The 19862-nt window shown below is 39.6% G+C and overlaps 1 protein-coding gene across 1 annotated transcript; it reads right to left on the bottom strand.

Annotated features, from left to right (window-relative positions):
* Nucleotides 1-700: 700 nt before the first annotated feature.
* Nucleotides 701-19767, bottom strand: pla2g4f (phospholipase A2 group IVF). Its single transcript, XM_002932839.5, has 20 exons — nt 19620-19767; nt 18845-18917; nt 17369-17505; nt 14202-14330; nt 13257-13291; nt 13095-13137; nt 12054-12117; nt 11440-11609; nt 11240-11353; nt 10612-10649; nt 10144-10279; nt 9325-9461; nt 9012-9234; nt 8750-8864; nt 7194-7331; nt 6366-6473; nt 3909-4103; nt 2953-3119; nt 1821-2007; nt 701-1686 (listed from the first exon to the last, which is right to left on the bottom strand). Exons 1-20 carry the CDS (start codon nt 19743-19745, stop codon nt 1451-1453), a joined length of 2571 nt encoding a protein of 856 aa, XP_002932885.3. The 5' UTR covers nt 19746-19767; the 3' UTR covers nt 701-1450.
* Nucleotides 19768-19862: the final 95 nt, after the last annotated feature.

Raw genomic sequence — 19862 nt, 5'->3', positions numbered from 1 at the left:
ATTGTGCTATTCTAGAAGTTGTATTTTGTTCCATTTTGGTCATAATTGACTTAAGGAAAATGGCATGTACCTTTGCACCCATACTATATATACAGTATGTTTCTAGTGCATGTATGGGATCTCTTATCCAGAATGCTTGGGACATGGGGTTTTCCAGATAAGGGATATTCCCATAATTGGGGTCTTCATGCCTCTACTAAAAATATATTTAAACATTAAATAAACCCAATAGGGTTGTATTGCCTTCAATCAGGATTAATTATATCTTATTTGGGGCCAAGTACAAGGTACTGTTTTATTATTACAGAGAAAAGGTATCATTTCTAAAAAAAAAAAAAAAAAGAATTATTTGCTTATAATGGGAGATGTCTTTCCCATAATTCAGAACTTCCTGGATAATGGATTTGGAAGTACAAGTAACATGTAAAACTACAAACCCAGGGACTGTAAAAATGAGTGGAAATAGGAAATCTTGAAGTGCATTAAAAAAAATGGCAAGCAGCAATAAAATACACACATGGCTACCATTTCCTAACCATTCAACGCCTGCAAAATTTAATAAAGTAATGAGCTACAATCTCAGCAGCTGCCCGATGGTGTTTCATTAGTGGTTTTATCAAAAGGCAAAAAAAAAAAAAAAATTCCTTCCCGCAGGTGTAAGGGGAGGTGTGTGTATCCAGGGTATAGAATAAACAGCTTCTATGAAATAGGACAAATAGTTTATTTGTAGGTGCTGGATGAACAGATACCAAACCTATTCTCACTTAATGGAGGTCCTGGTCCTCTAAGTCTTGGCAAAATAAAGCATTCTTGGCATAAAGTAGCTGATTTAGTGGATTCTCAACTTGTAGCTGGCCTTGCTGATTCTGCCTTATGAAGGCAGGTTTGACACCCTTTCAGTAATATGTCTGGCCGGAAATCTCCTTGCAGGTAGATGAGAATGTTGGCATTGTCAGATCTCTCATTTAGGACACTGGCCAAACACAGTGAACAATGCTAAAGTTATTCATGTGGACGGGCAAATCTCACATCTATAGGCAACCCAGCTGGCCACCTCAGCCCCACCATTGTTGCTGCCGCTACACGGATGTTTGTCTGTGTGCATTCTTTCAGGCACATTCATTTGCACACTGTGTAAGAACAAGCGTAGTTACAAGGGCACGGATTAGGGGAAGGTAACAGCAGAGGTATGTGGCTAGCCCTAGGTTCTACTCTGAGCCGGATACCTAGCAGATCTCTGCACAGCCACCAAGAGAGACAAGTCTGCATTCACGGAACATTCTGTACAGTCACTTTCTACAATACACCACCATCCAGGCAAACTATAGCTCAGCCTAACGAAATGATTTGTGCATTTGAGGACAAACAATAACACAGCCCTGATGCACACCCACCTGAGCAGCCAGTGCTATTTAATACATAATATACTTCCATAGGTTTAGACTTCCCATCACATGTGTTTTTTAGATGGCAGCTTGGTTGATTTGTCCTTCCTACGTGCCACTGCTGCCTTTAGCGCTGCTGCAATCTGCTCCCTACTGTTTAGTACATTGTACCGATTCACTGCTACCAAACGGTCAAAGTGCTGTGGCTCATATGTAAAGTTCTTTGTTCGGAATGGCGATTCCTTTCCAGTTAAGTCTACTTCTCCATTTAATTTCTCCTCTTCCGTCTTCCGCTCAACTCCTGCAAAAGGAATTAGGGAGGCTAGTGAAATATCTTTTTATACAAGTACTGGTGCGGGGTCTGAGGTTAGCCATTATAATTACTTGGTGTTTGACAAATCAGCTCCCACCACCCCAGTTGTGCAACATACATACCTGGTTCTATGAATGTGCGGAACGTGTTATTGACCATGGGGAAGTGAAGCACTATGGGAGCTCTAGGGTTATTATGGTCCATGAACACATAGCATTCCTTTGGCTGCTTCTCATCCTCATTAGTTAAGGTGATTTCAGGGAAAGGGATGCCTCTCTCTCTGCAGTAGGTGGAGGTCAAGTGCAGCACCTAAAAGAAATAAAATTGTCAGACATGCACTGAGCCCCAGTCCCATTTTACTCTCTATGTATACGCTGATCACAACCTGCACTGCCCTAAAATGCAGAGGTTGGGATCTGTACACAACCTGGAATTTGCAAATGGGAACTTGGATGGGACTCTTTTCTAGGATTTCTTTTGCTTTGCTACTTTCACTTAAACTCGATTATGCCCATTGGCACTTACAAAAACTGCTGTAAGAACCCTTAACTGTGCCATGTGTTTGTGAACAAGGACAGCTATGTAGTTGTAGTACTCATGGTTGGACTTGGAGAAAACCCAGTGGGCAATCTGTGGATTCTGGAAAATGCCAGAGGGGCTGCTGTAAGATGCCATAGGCACTCACTATTTATTGGGCTGGTGGGGGGCTGTTTAGGCACTGAAGAGGGGGTATGCATCTGGGGGAGGGGAATAGTGACAACAACTGCAAGGATTTTTTGCAGTGAAGGTGGTAGGCCCTCAAGTTGGTGGCCCTTGGCAGGCCCTGGACACCCCAGTCCCACATAAATGGTACTCCCTTCCTATAGCGGTTATACTGACAGATACATTTGATGGTTTCACTAAAGGATTAAGTGCCTTATAGCAAAAAATACAAGATTTACAAATAATAGATCCTGAGATTTGTCCTATTGCCGTTTTGGGTTCAAAAGCTATCTTTCTTTTAACTCAAGGCAGGTTTAGAGAGAGGTTTCTCACCTTCCTTAATATCAGCTATTAATCTGAGCAAATGGTTGAACTTAATGAGCATGTGTCCTTATTCCACCCTCAACTACTATTTAACCATGTAAACTGAGCTATTCCTTAGATATTCATTTGATGAAGGCACTTTTTAATCTCACACAGAGACAAATAATTCAGTAAAGCTAAATAGAGTCTCCGGTTTAAAGAGTCATTATTCTTTTTTAACAGACTCACCTCAAATGGAGCACCCCATGAGTAGTTAAAGGAGAGAATGACATCTACATCTCTCTCAGGCTGCAAAACCAGCGGGAAAGGAGAGTTAATAGAAAATCCTCCATCTACCAAATATAAGCTTTCTTCCATTGGAGTCAATTGATTGGGGAAGGCATCCAGATGAGTACCTGAATAGGGGTATATAGAGAATATAGAGAATAAAGGTATTTATGTACAATATGTCTGCTCATGTCATGCCACTCCCTATGGGGACATTCTGTATGTATGCAGACATAAAGGAAATTATATCAGCTCTTTGGCAGAAGCTGAAAAAACTACCTGCACTGCTGTAAAAGCCTCCATGGGAGGGAACAGGTCCAATTTACTTTAAGTAATTAAAAAATTGCAGTGCCCCAGCTTTATTATTCAACGCACCGATATAAGGGCAGTAAAGGTACACTTTATAGGCCATCGTTATGCTTTTTATAAGCTCTATATGCTTTTTTTATACTTAACCTCTTATTTACTATTCCAGTTTTATTGAGATTAGTACAGAATAAGTGTTGGCTGTGCCCATACCAAGAGTGAAAGAACTTGTTTCACAAACTTAAATTCATTCATGGAATTAAAAAGGACATAATTACCTGCAGCAGTATAACCAGTAAAAAAATGGTGTTAAAGCTATTTAAACCAGTGTATATCCTTTACGAGAATGAAAATATTATTTATATGGAACAGATCTCTCCAAGTCGCAGCTTACACTGTTATGTTATATCTGTAACTATTGTGAGAGAAAACGCCAACAAGCTTAGTATATATTAAATATACATAAACACTATATAAAATCAAACAGCCCCATCTTACGTCAACAATGTCATAAAACAAAATTTTTGTCCCATTGTTTATATACTGTATATTACATTCCCCCAAGAGACTGCAGAAAGCATGGAATTGTTAGGAAGCAATGCAAGCCATACCTTTCCAAGCTAAAAACTCTCGGACCCCCAAGTAGTCCTTGTAAAGATACAGTCCCCGAGTAAAGTTGTACCACTCGCCGGCAGTAAAGCGGGACTTGAAAATCTCTTGGAACATGTTAGAAACAAATCCTCCTGGCATGACTAGGCGCGTCTTCAGCCGAGATGAATCTCGCCAATGTAATTTTCGACAGTCATCTGAGATGAGAAAAAAAAAGCCTTAAATACCATATTGGCTGGTCTGTAGGGCACTGGATACAATTTGGAACAGCACCACTAATATTCTTTAGGATCCGGCACTTTATCAAGGTAATTAACCATGAAACGCCTTCCCCTGCCTATGCAAACATCTTTATGAATCAAATCGAAATAAGATTTTGTTTATACGAATGAAAGGTTTCAGATGGGTTGTAGAAAACAGGTACATAACATCGATGATGTTTTTGCATTATGGGTGAGCCATATTGGACCCTATATTGTACCTTTTTCAGAATATCAACAGCGCACTTCCCTAGATTATCGTTAAATACCAGCCCAATGGACGCAAAGGTTTCTAAACATGCTGAAGCTTTTATTCACATGCTTATGCCTATAAAACTGCTTAAGACAAAAAGATTAAGTATGAACCATGTCACCTTTGTAACGCAATATAACACCTTGAGTAAACACATTACTAAGATCCTTAGGCGTCACTCTTCACTACTAAAAGATAAATGACCCCTATTACGGAATTTGAAAGGCCTCCAGTAATTGCATACAAGAAGGGAAAAGGTAATTGTCTGATATAGGGATTAACTGTGTAGAGAGAAATAACGGAATGAAATGTAAATAGATTAGTTGATGCAACTTTTTTTAACATTTATATTAACATACAGCAGCTAAATCGCCACGATTAGTCACCGCGACTGAGTTTTAAAAGTCGCTCCAATGTACAATTAGGGGAAGTTCTTTATGACCCCAGAAAAGTGAATCCAATCAAGATTCGTGGATGATTCTTGTGCTGCTCAAAGTATGCAGTTTATGTCATCAAATGCCCTTGTGGGCTGGCATACGTCAGGCAGATAACGAGAATGGTATGTGACTGAATTAGAGAGCATAAATCAGCTATCAATACTGGCAAAAAAGCACAGGCTGTAGCAGGCCATTTTATTATAAATACAGCCATAAGCACTCACAGAAAAGCTGCACAGAGTTCTCTATCAAAAGAAACACAGGATTTCTTGTCTACTTTTTTGTAAACATGTTCTTTGGTATCAGACTTCCTTTTCTTTAGGGCTCCATCAGGTTTGGGGCATGAGTCTGCACAGCTCTCTCTTCTTCCCCTCCCTTTTTTTGCTCTCCCTTCCATATGAATTCATAAGAATTCACTCTCCCTCCCATAAGAATGTGTAATCTGAGCTAACAACAGCTAGAGCTACAGCAGGAAGCTATGAAGACCAAGCTAAAATGGCAGCTGCAATCTTAAATAAACAGAGAAAGCTTCTATGGCTCTTTACTCAGGTATGGTAAAGCTTTCTGCAGAATAAATATAGCTTTCTATGTAGGGATGCACCAAGCCCAGTTTTTCGGACTCGGCCGAACCACCAAATCCATTGTAAGGGATTCAGCCAAATACTGAAACAAATCCAAATCCTAATTAGCATACGCTAATATTTATTTTTTATCTCTTAAAAAAAACAAACACTTGCTTACCTGCCATAGATGAAGCATGTATGCCATGTGCCATTGCCCTTAGGGCTAACAGTGACATAATGAAAAACATTTTTTTATATCAAGACAATGGGGCTCATTTAGGTCCACAAGCACATTGGGTAACTTGCACTTTTCCCCACAGTGAGTTGCAGCTAAAACCACTTTCACTAAAGGTACTTGGCATTAAAATGTGCACCTTGCTCCTCCCTATAGTTTGCGCTTGGCACCACTTTTTTTTGTGCTTGTGGATGTAAATGAGCCCTAGTGTTCATCTAAATAAACCATGTAACGTATGTCCCGGAAACCATGAAACATATGTCCCAGTGAGGCTCATAGTAACCTTCCTGTTCTAGCTGCAACAAAGTTATGATTGCTTTGCACAGTTGTGCTGCAATATCAGTGCTTAGTGTCGCATCATAATCAGTATAAAATACAAAGTAATTACTGAATGTAAAATAAATAAATATAAATTTGAGTTTCCCAGGGAAGGTAAACAATAAAGGGACATTATTATCTGTACAACAGGGTGTGGGATAAAGAGAAGCAGAATTTGAGAGCAGACTGTGCATTGGTGGGTGATAACTCTAAGATTATGGGAGTTTTACTATTTACTTTGGACTGCTTCCCTTTTTCAGAAACAAGATGAATACAAATTACCTGCCTAATCCCCTTTCATGTCTAATATAATAAAGTTAATAATATTTATGCAAACTTAAAGCCTATTTAGTGCTTCTGCTGTGATGTGAGAGATTATCAGAATCAACTTACCTATTACCCTTATTGCATCTGTCAGGGAGCTGAGCCAACGGATTCCTGTGCCAGCCGCATGGGCCCAGATCTCATCAAGGTTTGCAGCAAACGCACTGCCCCAGATGCCTATTGGAGGAATAAATGGCCCAATTAGGGCAGTGACACACGGGGAAATTAGTTGCTGCGCGACAATTCTACGTAGTTGTGGGCGACTAATCTCCCCGCAATTCCATACGCTGGCACGCGATTTGCTGAAGTCGCCTTGAGAGAAAAATTCAGCGACTTCAGCAAATCCCGGCGCTGCATATGCCATCCCACTGTGTCATGGCCCTTAGAAGTTTATTTTTGTCTGTTCATCATACTACTTAGTGCTGTGCAATGTGGGAAATGAATAAAAGGACAAAGCAGCAACAGAATCTAATCATATATATTTATCTCTCTGGCATATAGCTTACACCACCATAAGGCAGAACAAAATGCAAAAAAATGCAAACCAGATATTTATTTATTGCTTCCTTGAAGGTTTAGACTGGGATTCAAAATAGGCCCAGTACACTGAGGACCAAACAGCCCCCTAAATAGTGACTGTCTATGGCACCTTACAGCAACCTCTCTGGCATTTGCTAGAATCTACAGATTGCCACTCTAGGCCTGCTTCCTAGATCAGGAGGTATGTCCTCTCCCTGGCTTTTGTCTAACCATAACTGTTATGATGAAATCTATATAAGCTTTCATGTCTATAAACTTGGCAACATCAACACTTCTGCATAACCCCCTGTTGCACCCTAGGCACTGCCTCTTCTATTAACCCTTACTTTTGGCATGCTATATGTTAGTGCACTTTACCTTGCAAATAGCAGATTTTAGGTTCTTTGCGTCTGTGTATCAGGTGACCCATAAAGAACTCACTGCCACAATCCTCAGTGCGCACAAATGCACCATATTTGCGAAACCCAACTTCATGTGGGGTGAACTCACACCATTCTGTTAGGAAATCAAAACACTATATTTATATCTGGAAACTCCACAGTTGAGCTCCCAATATACAGTTTAAAGCTCTATCATAAAACTATAAACTGTGACAAAGGGAACTCTTCGGTCAGTTCCTGTGACAACTCCATATGACTCTGGTTAAGTTATGTAATATCCATGTGCTTCATTGGTGCACCTCAAAAGGCAAAAAACACAAGTTTCATTTTTAGTAAAACTCCATCTCATGAAACTTCATCCAGTAATTTCCATAGAACCCAAGTGTTGCTTTAGTTGTATAACTATAGGATGGTAAGAGTATGTGGCCTAATGTATTGTGTTTCACTGACAACAAGACTATGCATAATAGACTCCATGACTCAGTGATCAATCTGTTGGATAAAAGCTAATTTGGCCAGCTGACTACCTAGCCAATTGTGCAACATTCAACCAAGTTTATAATAGCCCAAAAGGCTGGGTATCCTGAAAACCTGCCCACACTTGGCACACCTTTGCCTTATAATTAAAAAACAATTATCAGCAAGCACAAGCTTGCATTATAAATGTCCAAAGTATATTAAGTATAGGCTACAATAAAGGGTTAATGCAGTTCCGCAATTACAGAACTGCTAATTTAGATTAGGTTTGTTGATAACAAATATCACAGCACTTTTCTTCCTACAGGGATACAATTGAATATCAGTGATAAAGCCGGTGTGCCAGGGTCCGGCAAGACTTAGGCACCAAATATGGGCAATAAATAGAATTAGATTTTTTTTTTTACTGTGCCTGGGCAAACTTGGTGCCTTTCTTAACATATGAGGGATAATGTCCCTTAAAGGACAAGGTAAGTGCAGTTCACTGGAGGGAGGGTTCCATAATGTTAGGCACTCCCCTGTAAAATAAATCACTACGTTTTCCCCCGGGCCAGTGCTACTGTTTGGAGAAAACTGCACTAAGCAGTGGAAAAACTGTCTAATCTGTGTGCTGCCATTTTACTTACATATTTCCCAGTATAGCAGATACTTCTAGCGCAGATTCTTATACGCACATGTGCAGTAGAGTAAACCCTGCATGTTTTATTCTATTGCGCAAGCAGTTTACCCTAAAAAGGAGCACAGGCCTGAGAAAAAACGTAGCATGAAGGTTGCCTAACCTAGCCTTAACATTACTTCTAAATTCATTGTATTTAAAAGGAGTGTCTGTCTTTTCTGCCATTTTTTTTTTAATTGCCCTAGTGGTTCTTATCAAAACGATGTTAAACATTAAAATGTTGCAGAAAGGTCAGAGACGCTGCAATTCTTGAAAAGTTGAAATGAAAGTATATTGGAAATTTGCTTAGAGTTAAGTTTCTGCTGCACAGAACTTTCTATTCGGGTTAGAACCCCCTACACAGGTCTCTACAATTACAAAACAGAGATTTATTTTTAAACCTGCAAAATCTCCCCCGTTGATGTCCACGCGCACATTAACCCCAGCGTAGATGGGATAGGGGTTCTGGGACTTGGACACACAGGCCTGCTGGTCTGACAGCTTGGCAGGGTTCTCCTATAACACATTGGAAAAAATGGTATTGTCATTTGGACACAGGTTTCCTTAATTTACAGTTTTAAAGTTTTTACAGTTTCATGGTGTTAACTATTACAATGATATTCTAGAATGTCCTTTTGATTATAGTCTGTCAGCACTAAGCACCTTCTGATGTAAGAAGTATTCTATTACAAGTCCCCACAGATCAGTGAAGTTGACCATGTGGCCATCCTTCTCCATGGCTATGAGCTCCTGTGTGCAGCGTTTCAGGCGCTCAGCGGAGAATGCCCCACTCTTGCTGGCAGTCACAGATTTTCTAGCCCTGCTGATGGGATCCTGAACACTTTTTTGGGACCAATCAGGATCTTCATAAAGAGTGGACATGCACCTGGGAAAATGCCAAAGTAAGGAAATGAATGATTTCCCCTTTTGTGAAAAAAATACCACATATAACATACAATTGTAACCCAGGTCATACCAAGTTGATCCAGACACTCCAGATATGTATGTTACACTGTCCAGCAGCTTCAGCTCTTGTAAGCCCAATAGACTGCCATAGAAAGATGTCATAGCTCTCGTCCCTCCACCTGAACCCAGCACTGCAACAACAGGAACCTGTTGGGCAGAAAATAAAGAATTATCTTAAACATAATTGTTTAAACATCTCTGGTAAGCAATATGGTATTGGGACCGAGCTCCTGATGCAAGATACAGGCTGTGAAATATTATATGGGTCCCTCAAACCACGGTAGTCAGTTTATCAGATGATTCTAGCTCCTTCTTGAGAGTATAAATTAACTCCTCGGTAATATGAATGTCTTCGATTTTGTGTTTGTGTCTTTCCATAATTTAAAACGAATTTTAAATCTCTCACTCTACCCAATCAAAAGTTCGGGTAATAGAGCTTCAAGGATTACAGCATACATAGCCTCCTCCTGTCAGTGCTTGCTCATATTCTGACCTCTCCTATGCAGTGACACATGGGGGATGTAAGAAAGAAAAACTTTGTCCTTATTTTCTTGATGGCCAATGTTGGGCTTATTTAAGTGGCAATTCAAATAGATGAAGGGTGATTTTTCTCTGCTGATATAATGAATGCTGGTTTAGCAAGAATCCTAGGTTTCACTGGAACAAAATATTTCTATGAAACTCTGTGAACAAATATAAATAAACAATAAATCTTCTTCACCAAAGTTCTTGGGTATCACTGGGGCCTATGTGATGCACTAATTGGGAAATATTCACTTAACCCTTAAAGCTGATTACCGCCTGGTAATGAAAATCCAACAGAATTCACCTCATTGACACTAGAAGTGCTATCCAGCTTCAAAACCTCTTGAAGGCAACGTGCAGCAACTTTCTTTCTCTTTTCTAAATACTCTCTTTCTCCAAGGGACAGCTCAAAACCAAGGCGTATGTCAAGTTCCCGATTACTAGATGCAGAAACAAGATTGGAAAATTCTTTAACAATATAATGAATGTCTGGCTGACTGAAAAGGCAAAAACATGGGCATCAAAAGAAGAAGGCAGGCAGGTGTGCAAAAGGTTCTAGTATCCAGGTGATAATGCGTGAATCAAGACTTAGAAAAATGAATGGGAGAAAATGGGTATATGCATCATATAAAATGAAGGGTCGGTATCTAATGAGCATATTTATTTTTTATCCTTAGTTAAAATATTTCTGTTGGAATTCCCACCTTATCGGTTCATGAATCAGAGAAATAACAGAGAATAACAGAGCAAGCATTGCTGGAATGTCACTTACTCTTCCTCTGTTGTTACATTCATCTCAAGGCTGTGATCCTAGGATAAAAACAAGAGCCATTCAAAAGTTAAAAAAAGCAAAGAGAATTTTTCATATACAATAAATAAGAGCCATGATTTTCCTGTAAAGTATATCCTTCTAAAGGGTGCTTAGTGGTGTCATCAGCTATAATCAGAGCTTAGTGATGTAATTTTTGTCACATGAATCACTGAGATAATTTATAATAATAAATAATCTAGCCCCTGTTGTAAAATATTAGGATATTACAAGCCACCTTGGAGTTCCATGTGCAGTAAATATGTTGGGACACGAATGAGAATAAGCTATTTGCCCTGAGTCATGGTTTTCATAAAGGAAACATTTTAAACTTCTGGGTAGTTATTTGTTTTGTTGTTTTAAGGCTAAAGTCACACGTGTAGTCTCAAACGCAGCTGCCTTTAGGCGGAAAACAGCATAGATTAGCGAGAGGTGGTTTGACACCACAATTTTCTAAATGCCTCTTGTGACATTAACCACTTTGTCCATATCTCAAAAGTGTCCACACGGTCTGTTTTATTCCTGTCTGGTACAAATTTATAAGGTAAGAAAGAGCGGTCAAAAAAGTGCTCCACTGACTTTTCCAGTTTACCTTGGAGAGCTGTAGGTTGATCCCTTGCTCCTTCCCTTCAGGCAGTGATGAAACCGGTACGGAACTTTCTCCTACCAATAGAATTTGCTTTTCTAGCTCAGGATCCAAGTCATTCTTTAACAAACCAAAAGTGCATTGGAGATTTGACATAAAAGACATCTTTTAGATGTATCTGAAAGGGTTTCCACATGGTATCTCACCTCTCCAAGTCGCACAGTCTTCAGTAGGTGCACGTTTAACTGTGGGGCTATGTCTTTGTCAGCATGAAACACAAAGGGAGCCCCCTGTTCCTGCGATGACAGGGAGGAAAATGGAGTACATATCTGCTTTTCATAGGATCCGGGCATGGACAGCTGCAGCATCTGATTTCCTATATAGATACAGGGTATATTCAATTTCATAGCCTACAGATCAAATGTAAACAATATTCACCTTCAGAGAATGAGTTCCAAACCTAATAATAGGTTCAAGAAATCTCCAAACAGAATCCAGCATTATGTCATGCAAATCAGGAATTTCCCACCCCACCCAATCCTAACCCAATGTCATTGTACTTTTCCTTGTTAGTATTACACTGTAGTCAAAACACTCATTTGTACAATTACAGATCAGAATGTTTTTTATTTCTTTAGCATAATATAGGTCATAAAACATGGAGAGGTTTTAAAGACCAGACTTAAAGTTTCCTTGTTTCAGTGAGACAGGAATCTGGCCTTTCCTCTTTGGGCTCCCAAAAGACAAACACATGTTCTACATCAGAGATCCATTTTCATGAAATAAAAAGTGAAAAAGAAGTCACACACTCCCATCTTACCTCTTGGAGAATTTAGGTCTCCTCCCCTGTGGATATTCCCATGAACACATAAACAGGGGTGAGCCTAAAGTACAAATACATTATATTTTACATTATATTGGATGCTTAAATTAGTAGCTTCAATAGAACAAAAATATATTTTGATAATGTGAAGGAGTCTATATCTTAACATTCAGGGGCAGATTTATCAAAATGTGTTATTAGATCTCACCACAAAAAACTTTCTATTCATTCCTATGGGATTTTTAGAATCTTATTTATCAATGGGTGAAAGTTAGAATTAACCATTTTGGGTCCAAACAGAGGACAATTTAATATACCCATATTCACTACAATACATAATGTGGTTACAAAAGAAACCCTTCAATCACCTCAGAGACCCTTCTTCAATTACAATGGACATGCTTTATAAATGGTGCACACTACAGAAGAAGTTCCATTTAACTCCACATCATCACCACTTACCCCCCTGGTAATCGACCGGTCCCACCCAGACTTTCTAGGGAAACATTCTCATGGTGGACGAGTAAAGGGGTTATGACTCTGTACTCGCTGACCAGACATGGTAAACCCCTCACTAACTTCCACCACAAGAAATGTACAAAGCCATACACCTGGCTCTCTACAAAGCAACAAGCACAGCGTTGTTAACATAACACCCTAAGAGCATATATTAATGGCAGCTAGGCTAATCACAGCTAGCAACTGGAAAAAATGGGTCTTTTATTAAATTCTTTAAAAACAAAAATAATTAACATAGACTTCAAAGAAAAACTCTTGAACCACAGAACTTATGGTTGCCAGTTATTTTTCTCCCAGCAATGCCTGGATCCCAGACACTATATTTGGGTTACAAATCTGAACTTGTTGTTTGTAACTTTTTTTTTCTTTCTCAGTACTATTGATCAATAGCACTATTAAGGCAGAACGATACATCAAGCAGTCTGCTGTATGTATATCAACAAATAATATAATTAAAATTGTCCAAAAATAAACCACAATAGATAGGAAGTATCTGTATGAAGCAGAAACATCACTTACCACAAGAACTCCATTGGTGATAATCTGAGTAGGGGGTTCTTTACTGCGGAATGAAGTTGTTACTTTAGTTAAACTTGAATAATATACAGAAAACCATCATGGAAGGTAGGCAGAAATCATGCCCCCTTGCCATCCCAAAAAAATCAGTATATGGCCTCTTACCTTTTCTCAAGGGAGAATTCTACTTCCAGAGACTCCTGTAAATAACAAGATCAAAAAATAAAATACAGTAGCCAAAACATCATCCGTAGGAAATGACCCCAAGCCCAGCTTAAAGAGGTTGTTTACCTTTAAATTAACTTTAAGTATGTGATAGAGAGTGCTATTCTGAGACAATATGCAACTGGTCTTAATTTTTAATTATTTGTGATTTTTTTTTTAATCATTTAGCTTTTTGTTTAGTAGCTCTCCGGTTTGGAATTTTACCAGCTATCTGGTTGGTAGGGTCTTGTTTTCCCTAACAACAAGGCAGTGGTTTGAATGAAAAACTGGAAAATGAATAGGAGAGGGTTTCAATATAAAGATAAGTAATAAAAAAATAACAATAACAATAACTGCAGCCTCACAGAGCAAACGTTTTATTGACTGCCGGGGGCAGTGACCCCCATTTGAAAGCGGCATAAGAGGAGGGCAAATAATTAAATAACTTTCCAAAAACTAAGACCAGTTGAAACATTGCTAAGAACTGGACATTCTATAACATTCTAAAAGTTAATTTAAAGGTGAACCACCCCTTTAAAACACTACAGAACTGTGTATAAAGTATAATGCTGATAGGTATTCCATATATGGTGGGAAAGCTGTTTGGTGCCGGGTTACAAACTTAAAAAAAAACTGATCCTGGGGATTGATTTGTTTGCCCTTTTGTAGTCAGGAAGGAATTGTTCCCAGTCTGAACTGGAGACACTTCAGGTGGAATTTCAGTTGGACAAAAAGGTGAACTTGCTGTACTCGTCTCTCTTTTCAAATACTATGATCCAATGGTTCTGTGTCGCAGGAATTATTTTTCTTAACCTTAACTGCGGTAGAAGTCTCTAAAATAACTTATTCATTGTAAAAATTACATGCCAAATTCATGCGTGCACAAACACACACTCGTCCACTCACCTTTGGGCCAAGTTTGAAGACTCGCTTAGAGCTATGTCCAGGCTTTATGTGTCCTATGTCAAAAACCACAGAAGAAAGCTTATCATCCAGTACAACATCTCGGTCATAAAGTGTGAGCTCAAGAATATTCTACAAGAAAAAGAAGAAAACGTTGTTAGAAGCTTAAGCTGGAAAAGTCTGACTGTTTTACAGATGTACAAGGTAACCAAGTCATAACACAAACTGGCTGACATCACAAAAAAAAATCACTATTCCTTTTTAGTGAATAAATTAGTGGGAGCTGCCAGATTACCTTCCTCTGATAAGCCCGTTTTCATGGACAGCAGCAGTTGCCCCAATAAATCATTTCTTATAGATTTCTTAACTAGAACTGAGCACACACGGTTGAACAAACCACTGATTCAGTTAAACACGTGGGGAACTGATCAATGCTATACTGCCAAATTCAACCAATAGTTTATTCAAATCAATTGACTGCTTTCACTTTTTTCTATAATCCAGCCTGTATATAGCAATACTTTCTGTACCCCTCCCACACCCCTAAAAAGCACAGTCCCCTCCCACACCCCCAAAAAGCACAACACATTCCATTATAGACAATATCAATGAAGCAGTAACATTCTTTAGCCCAACTGTAAAGCCCCTAGCTCACACATTTCTTTTTTTTGTTTCTCTATAATTATACCACAAAATCCTCCTCTAAAGAAATAACATCAGTACAAGCTGAGACAGTGGAGTGTCGATTTAATTATACACTGTAAATTGATTATCAAAATTCTTATTTTTTACTGGCTAATTCCATTTTTATACATATATTTGTTTCAAAAGTACTGTGGGCATTCCTGCTTTTCTTCAGCCATGCTTCCTCTTCACCATATTTAGTACATTCTATCAAGTTTTCTTACTGATAGAGTATTTTCAGTGTAAAGCCCTGTTTCTTTCACACACGAAAAATAACTATTCATGCAACTGGTCACGTGAGACTTTTGCTTAAAGGAGATGTAAAGTAATTTTTTAAAAATGCATATATAGGTTCATAGTACTAAATTACACAATTTTGTAATATTTGTAATGTTTACCTGTCCTTAGATTTAAGATAGTTTCGGCAGCTTTCCTATATCTCCCTTGATCGCGATCCCCCTTGATGTTCAGTGTTGCTGGCCGTCCAACTCACATGTGATTTATTGGCAGCCCCTCCATTGCCTAACTATTACACAGGGGTCAAGGGGTTTAACCATCGCATTTGTGTAAGTACATATTTGTTCTGGAATTGCTGCCCCTCAGAGCACCAGGGAGTAGGACAACCAGCGGCCGCTGAACTTCGAGGGGGAATCGCAATCAAGGGAGAGAAAGGAAAGCTGCAGAAATTATAGCTTGTATCTAGAACAGGTACAATATTTTTAACCGACATATAATACAAAGTTATATAAAGAACCTACATATGCAGTTTAATAAATGACTTTACATCCCCTTTAATTAAGTTAGAAAGCATGATGCAGACCTATAAAAGATACACTACAGGTAGCCACTAATGTTACTTTAGGTCTATGGCACAAAGCAATTTTGTAAGTTTTCCCTGCCATGTTTTTCCATTCAAAACAATACAAACCGGCACTGGAACATGGGTGTTTTTTAAGTTAGTATCTACTTAAAACTAACAAATATTAGGGCTCCTTTAAGTCCACAGACACAGAGGGCAATTTATGCTTTTCCTCACAGGAAGTTGTGTCTAAAACCACTTTTATTAAAGGTACTTGTGTCCAAATGTGCTCCACACAATTCCATATAGTTGCACTCAGCAGCAAACATTTCTTCCTGCTTCTGTTCTGAACTGAGCGCTGCTGCGTCTGTGAACCCTAAAGCTACTGCCACATGCAGGGTTCCCTCAGCGTCAACAGATGCAGTGCACTTGTATCTAGTACGCCGAACACTGTCATAATGGTATCCTAATATTTTCACAGTGTGGTTGGAGTTGCAGATTCAGACATGGTGCACAACAGTCAGAAACAGCACAATTGCATCCAATTCAACGCCTGCTTGTAATGATGCATGATTTCTTGGGGGGGGGGGGGGGAGGAAATGGTGCACTGTGGGAGAAAACATGCTCACTTTGTCGGGCTAAGAGAATGCACCCTCTGCCAATTAACAGCCTTTAGAGTATATATAACCCGTCACCAAATGAAAAACAAGGCCCAACTCTAGCCAAACATCTATCACAGCCACAAAGCATGATTCAATATGTTTACAAAGTAACAAAATTAATATTGTAATAGGTCCCAACCATAATACAGAATAGTGTTCCTCTCATAAGTGTACTGAATTCTTGCTTTACTGAGCCCTGCATATTGTGCTCTCTTCTCTATAATAATATATATTGTAAAACATCAAAAGACAAGCTACAAATTCCTATACACACACACACTTTATTATACACTACAGGGATTCTCGCACACATGGACTTATAAACCAATAAAAATAAAGGTGCTCCTATGGAAGCTGAAAGAGGCCTGCACCCATGGGGCTTTAGTCTTGATATGCCAAACATAAGAACGGAAAGCGCTGCAGTCACGCTGTGTGACACTGACCACTGTGTGTGCAAATGAAAAGTGGAAGTTCCTCTACAACTGAACCTTGATGGTCAGCTCACAAATGTTGTGGTTCATCTTTGCTTTGTTTTTGAAGCATTCACACACAACAGCCCAGATAATTTTTTAATTTATTTTTTTTTTTTTTGCTTGGGCTTGAAATTCCAGGATGTATTGGGGGCCCTTAGACACTAAAATGTTTGTCTTTTACTGCTAAAATATAATAAAGTTGCAGTATGAAAGGGACAAAGGCAATAATTATATACAAAGGTTGAGGGATAATTGTAAATAGAGCGATTCAGATTAATAATCAGGTGGTGAACTGGGCATAGGAGTTGGGCACAACAAGGGAGAGTGATGCCCAAATTTTTGTTGCGTGTGACATTTATGGTATACCTGCCCTAAAAAAAGACACAGGACAATGAGCATATGCCAAATGAGCATGAATATTACAGTTCAGAGATACCACACAGCTGCATGCTAAGGATAAGACATTTCATTCTTTAGCTAGCATATCATAGCATTTTATAAATTACACTTTCAGTGCTGAATTATGTAATGCATTGTCCAGGGTTTCTTTACCTTTACAGCTCCATGAATGCGATATTTGAATGTTTCGTTCCATTCAGGATCACTGGAGTTGTACACCACGGCAGTCCTGGAAGCCAGAGGGGAGGCTGTGGGAAGCCGCAACTGCACATAGCAATCTGCTTTAGATACTGAAAAAAAAAAAAAAATTGTCAAAGGCAAAAATAGCAGGGAGCATCAAAAAGGCAGCAATTCACAATTTCACACTATTTCGAGTTATGCATGGAGTTTTAAATAAAAAAACAACTTAAATAAAGCCACTACAGCTCCCAGCAGCCACAACAGCTAAGGTGGCATGGAGAAGTAGCTAGAAGGACTACAATTTGGACACCCCTGATAAAAATACAAACAAGTTAGCATAATGTAATTTACAATTATTTTATCAAGGAGACTTTCTGGTCATGGGCCCTTTCTGAGGCTGGGACCAAAGGCAAAATTTACTATTTTTCCAAGCTGAAAACCAGCTGTGTGCATTCCCATTAACCCTAAACATTTTTGAGGGGTCACTTACAAATGCAAGCACATTGTGCAAAGTACAATTTCAGATGCAGTTCGCTGTTTTTTCCAACAATTCCAAAAGCATTGCAACCGAACACAGAGCAATTGTGTTCAATGCTTCAAAATGGACACAATTGCTTGTTACTTCTAGCATTCCCAGAGTAAACACTGCATCACTTCTGAAGTGTGTGTTTAACATGGCGTCTGCATCCGATATGTAGGGACCAAGTCTGGTGTGTCTGGTGTATCTGGTGATGCAAGCCGCTATGGAGCTACTGCCAGGTTGGTAGCTCCAGAAATCCTCAGCGTCAAGAGGTGCACTTAAGCACCATTTAACAGAAAGCAAGGATGGAAGCAAGTTGCACCCATACAGAAGCACAGGGGTGTGTTTGAATGCACATATCTTAATAAATTGCATCAACATGTGCTTTACATTGCATTCATTTTAAAGCAACTGCAGTTATGGATACATTCATAAATGACCTCTTGTGCTATAGTCCTGGAATCATTCATATTTTTATTATACAGTAGTTGCTGAACAAGAAAATAAAGACCCCCCAGCAGTGGAACTAATGCAGCTCCTTCCTGATTTTATACACATTTACAGCAGCAATCTGTGCATTTCTATGGCTTTTTTTGTGACTATGTTTGACTATAGATATCATGAGATGGAAGGAAAAATAAATAGTACACTCTGATATGGAATTAGAGTACGCAGAATAGAATCCACTTATTAAAGGCAAAGTGTAGTCAACCATACCAATAATAACTGGATTGGGTGAAACACTGCATATATTTGTATTCAGTTTCACTCTGTAAAGCAGTACATAAGGCACCATATACATAAACATAATATATCCAAAGAATTTCATCCCTAACCATCTGCACAGTTAGTGAGCTATTTCATTAGAATTAATCCTTGTTACAGTACCCAGTATGGCAGTCTCGTCCCACATTATCCCCACCACTTACACAAATCAGCTCCATGTATGTTCTTAGCTCCCAACACTGTCACACTCAGGTTATAATAAGGGTGGACTTCTTTCTGCAGTGACAAAGAGACACAAATATCAGTATTCAGTACTAGTATATACTCCTGCCACACCTACAGCAATAATATCATACAAACAGGTGAATGAGCTGATGAGCATTTAATTTGGCACACGATATAGACACAGCGGTATCTTGGCACGTGCAGCTTTACAGGGTGGCACCTGTCATGCAATGACTACACCTTGCCCTCAGCAGGGCCTCCCAGCATTCCACATAGACAGGCAATGGCACCTGATCCTGAACCTCGGCCAGTGGCATTTCACAGCTTCATATAGATAGCTGGGGGGCATGCTGGGGGGCATGCTGGGGCGGGGGCATGCTGGGGGAGCAGTAGTTATTGATTTAACATTATCTATTGATAGTGATCTGTTAGTTACAAGTGGCTGACAACTAAAGGACTAAGCCTAACACACACATATTTATGGGGCACCTGTAGGGACACTGCCCTGTCTCACTCAAAGTGCCCATAAATACCTTCCTCCCCATGCAGACTAATGGCATTGCCCCAGTCAATATCACCCACCTCCCATTATCATTGAGCCGTTCCCCCTCTGAGCCTGTTACTGGAATAGAGACAGACAGAAAGACAGAGACAGATGACACAAATATACAGAGACTCAGAGACAGACAGCTATAGAAAGCCATAAGTCTGCAGCCCACCTATAACATATCCCTCCCGCCCCTCGTTAGTCACCCTCCAGCTTTTGGGTCTTCTCTCCCGCCGCGCCTCCTTCTCGCCCCTCTCATTCCTGCGCAGCAGCACCGCGGCCAGAGCCGGCAGGGCCCGGGAGGAGAAGCGGGTAACTACCGCCTGGAACATGAGGAACTTCGGCAATGACTTACCTGCCAATTCCCGGCCTGACTTTGTGTGGGCGTGGATACGAGGTAAAGGGGTGGAGCTATAGGAGCTTGAGAGCTGAGGTGAGGCCAGAGGTAT

This window comes from Xenopus tropicalis, chromosome 8 (assembly GCF_000004195.4).
Source record: "Xenopus tropicalis strain Nigerian chromosome 8, UCB_Xtro_10.0, whole genome shotgun sequence".
Lineage (NCBI taxonomy): Eukaryota > Metazoa > Chordata > Amphibia > Anura > Pipidae > Xenopus > Xenopus tropicalis.
Note: the sequence above shows the minus strand (reverse complement) of the source record. Positions and strands in the feature narration are given on the sequence as shown.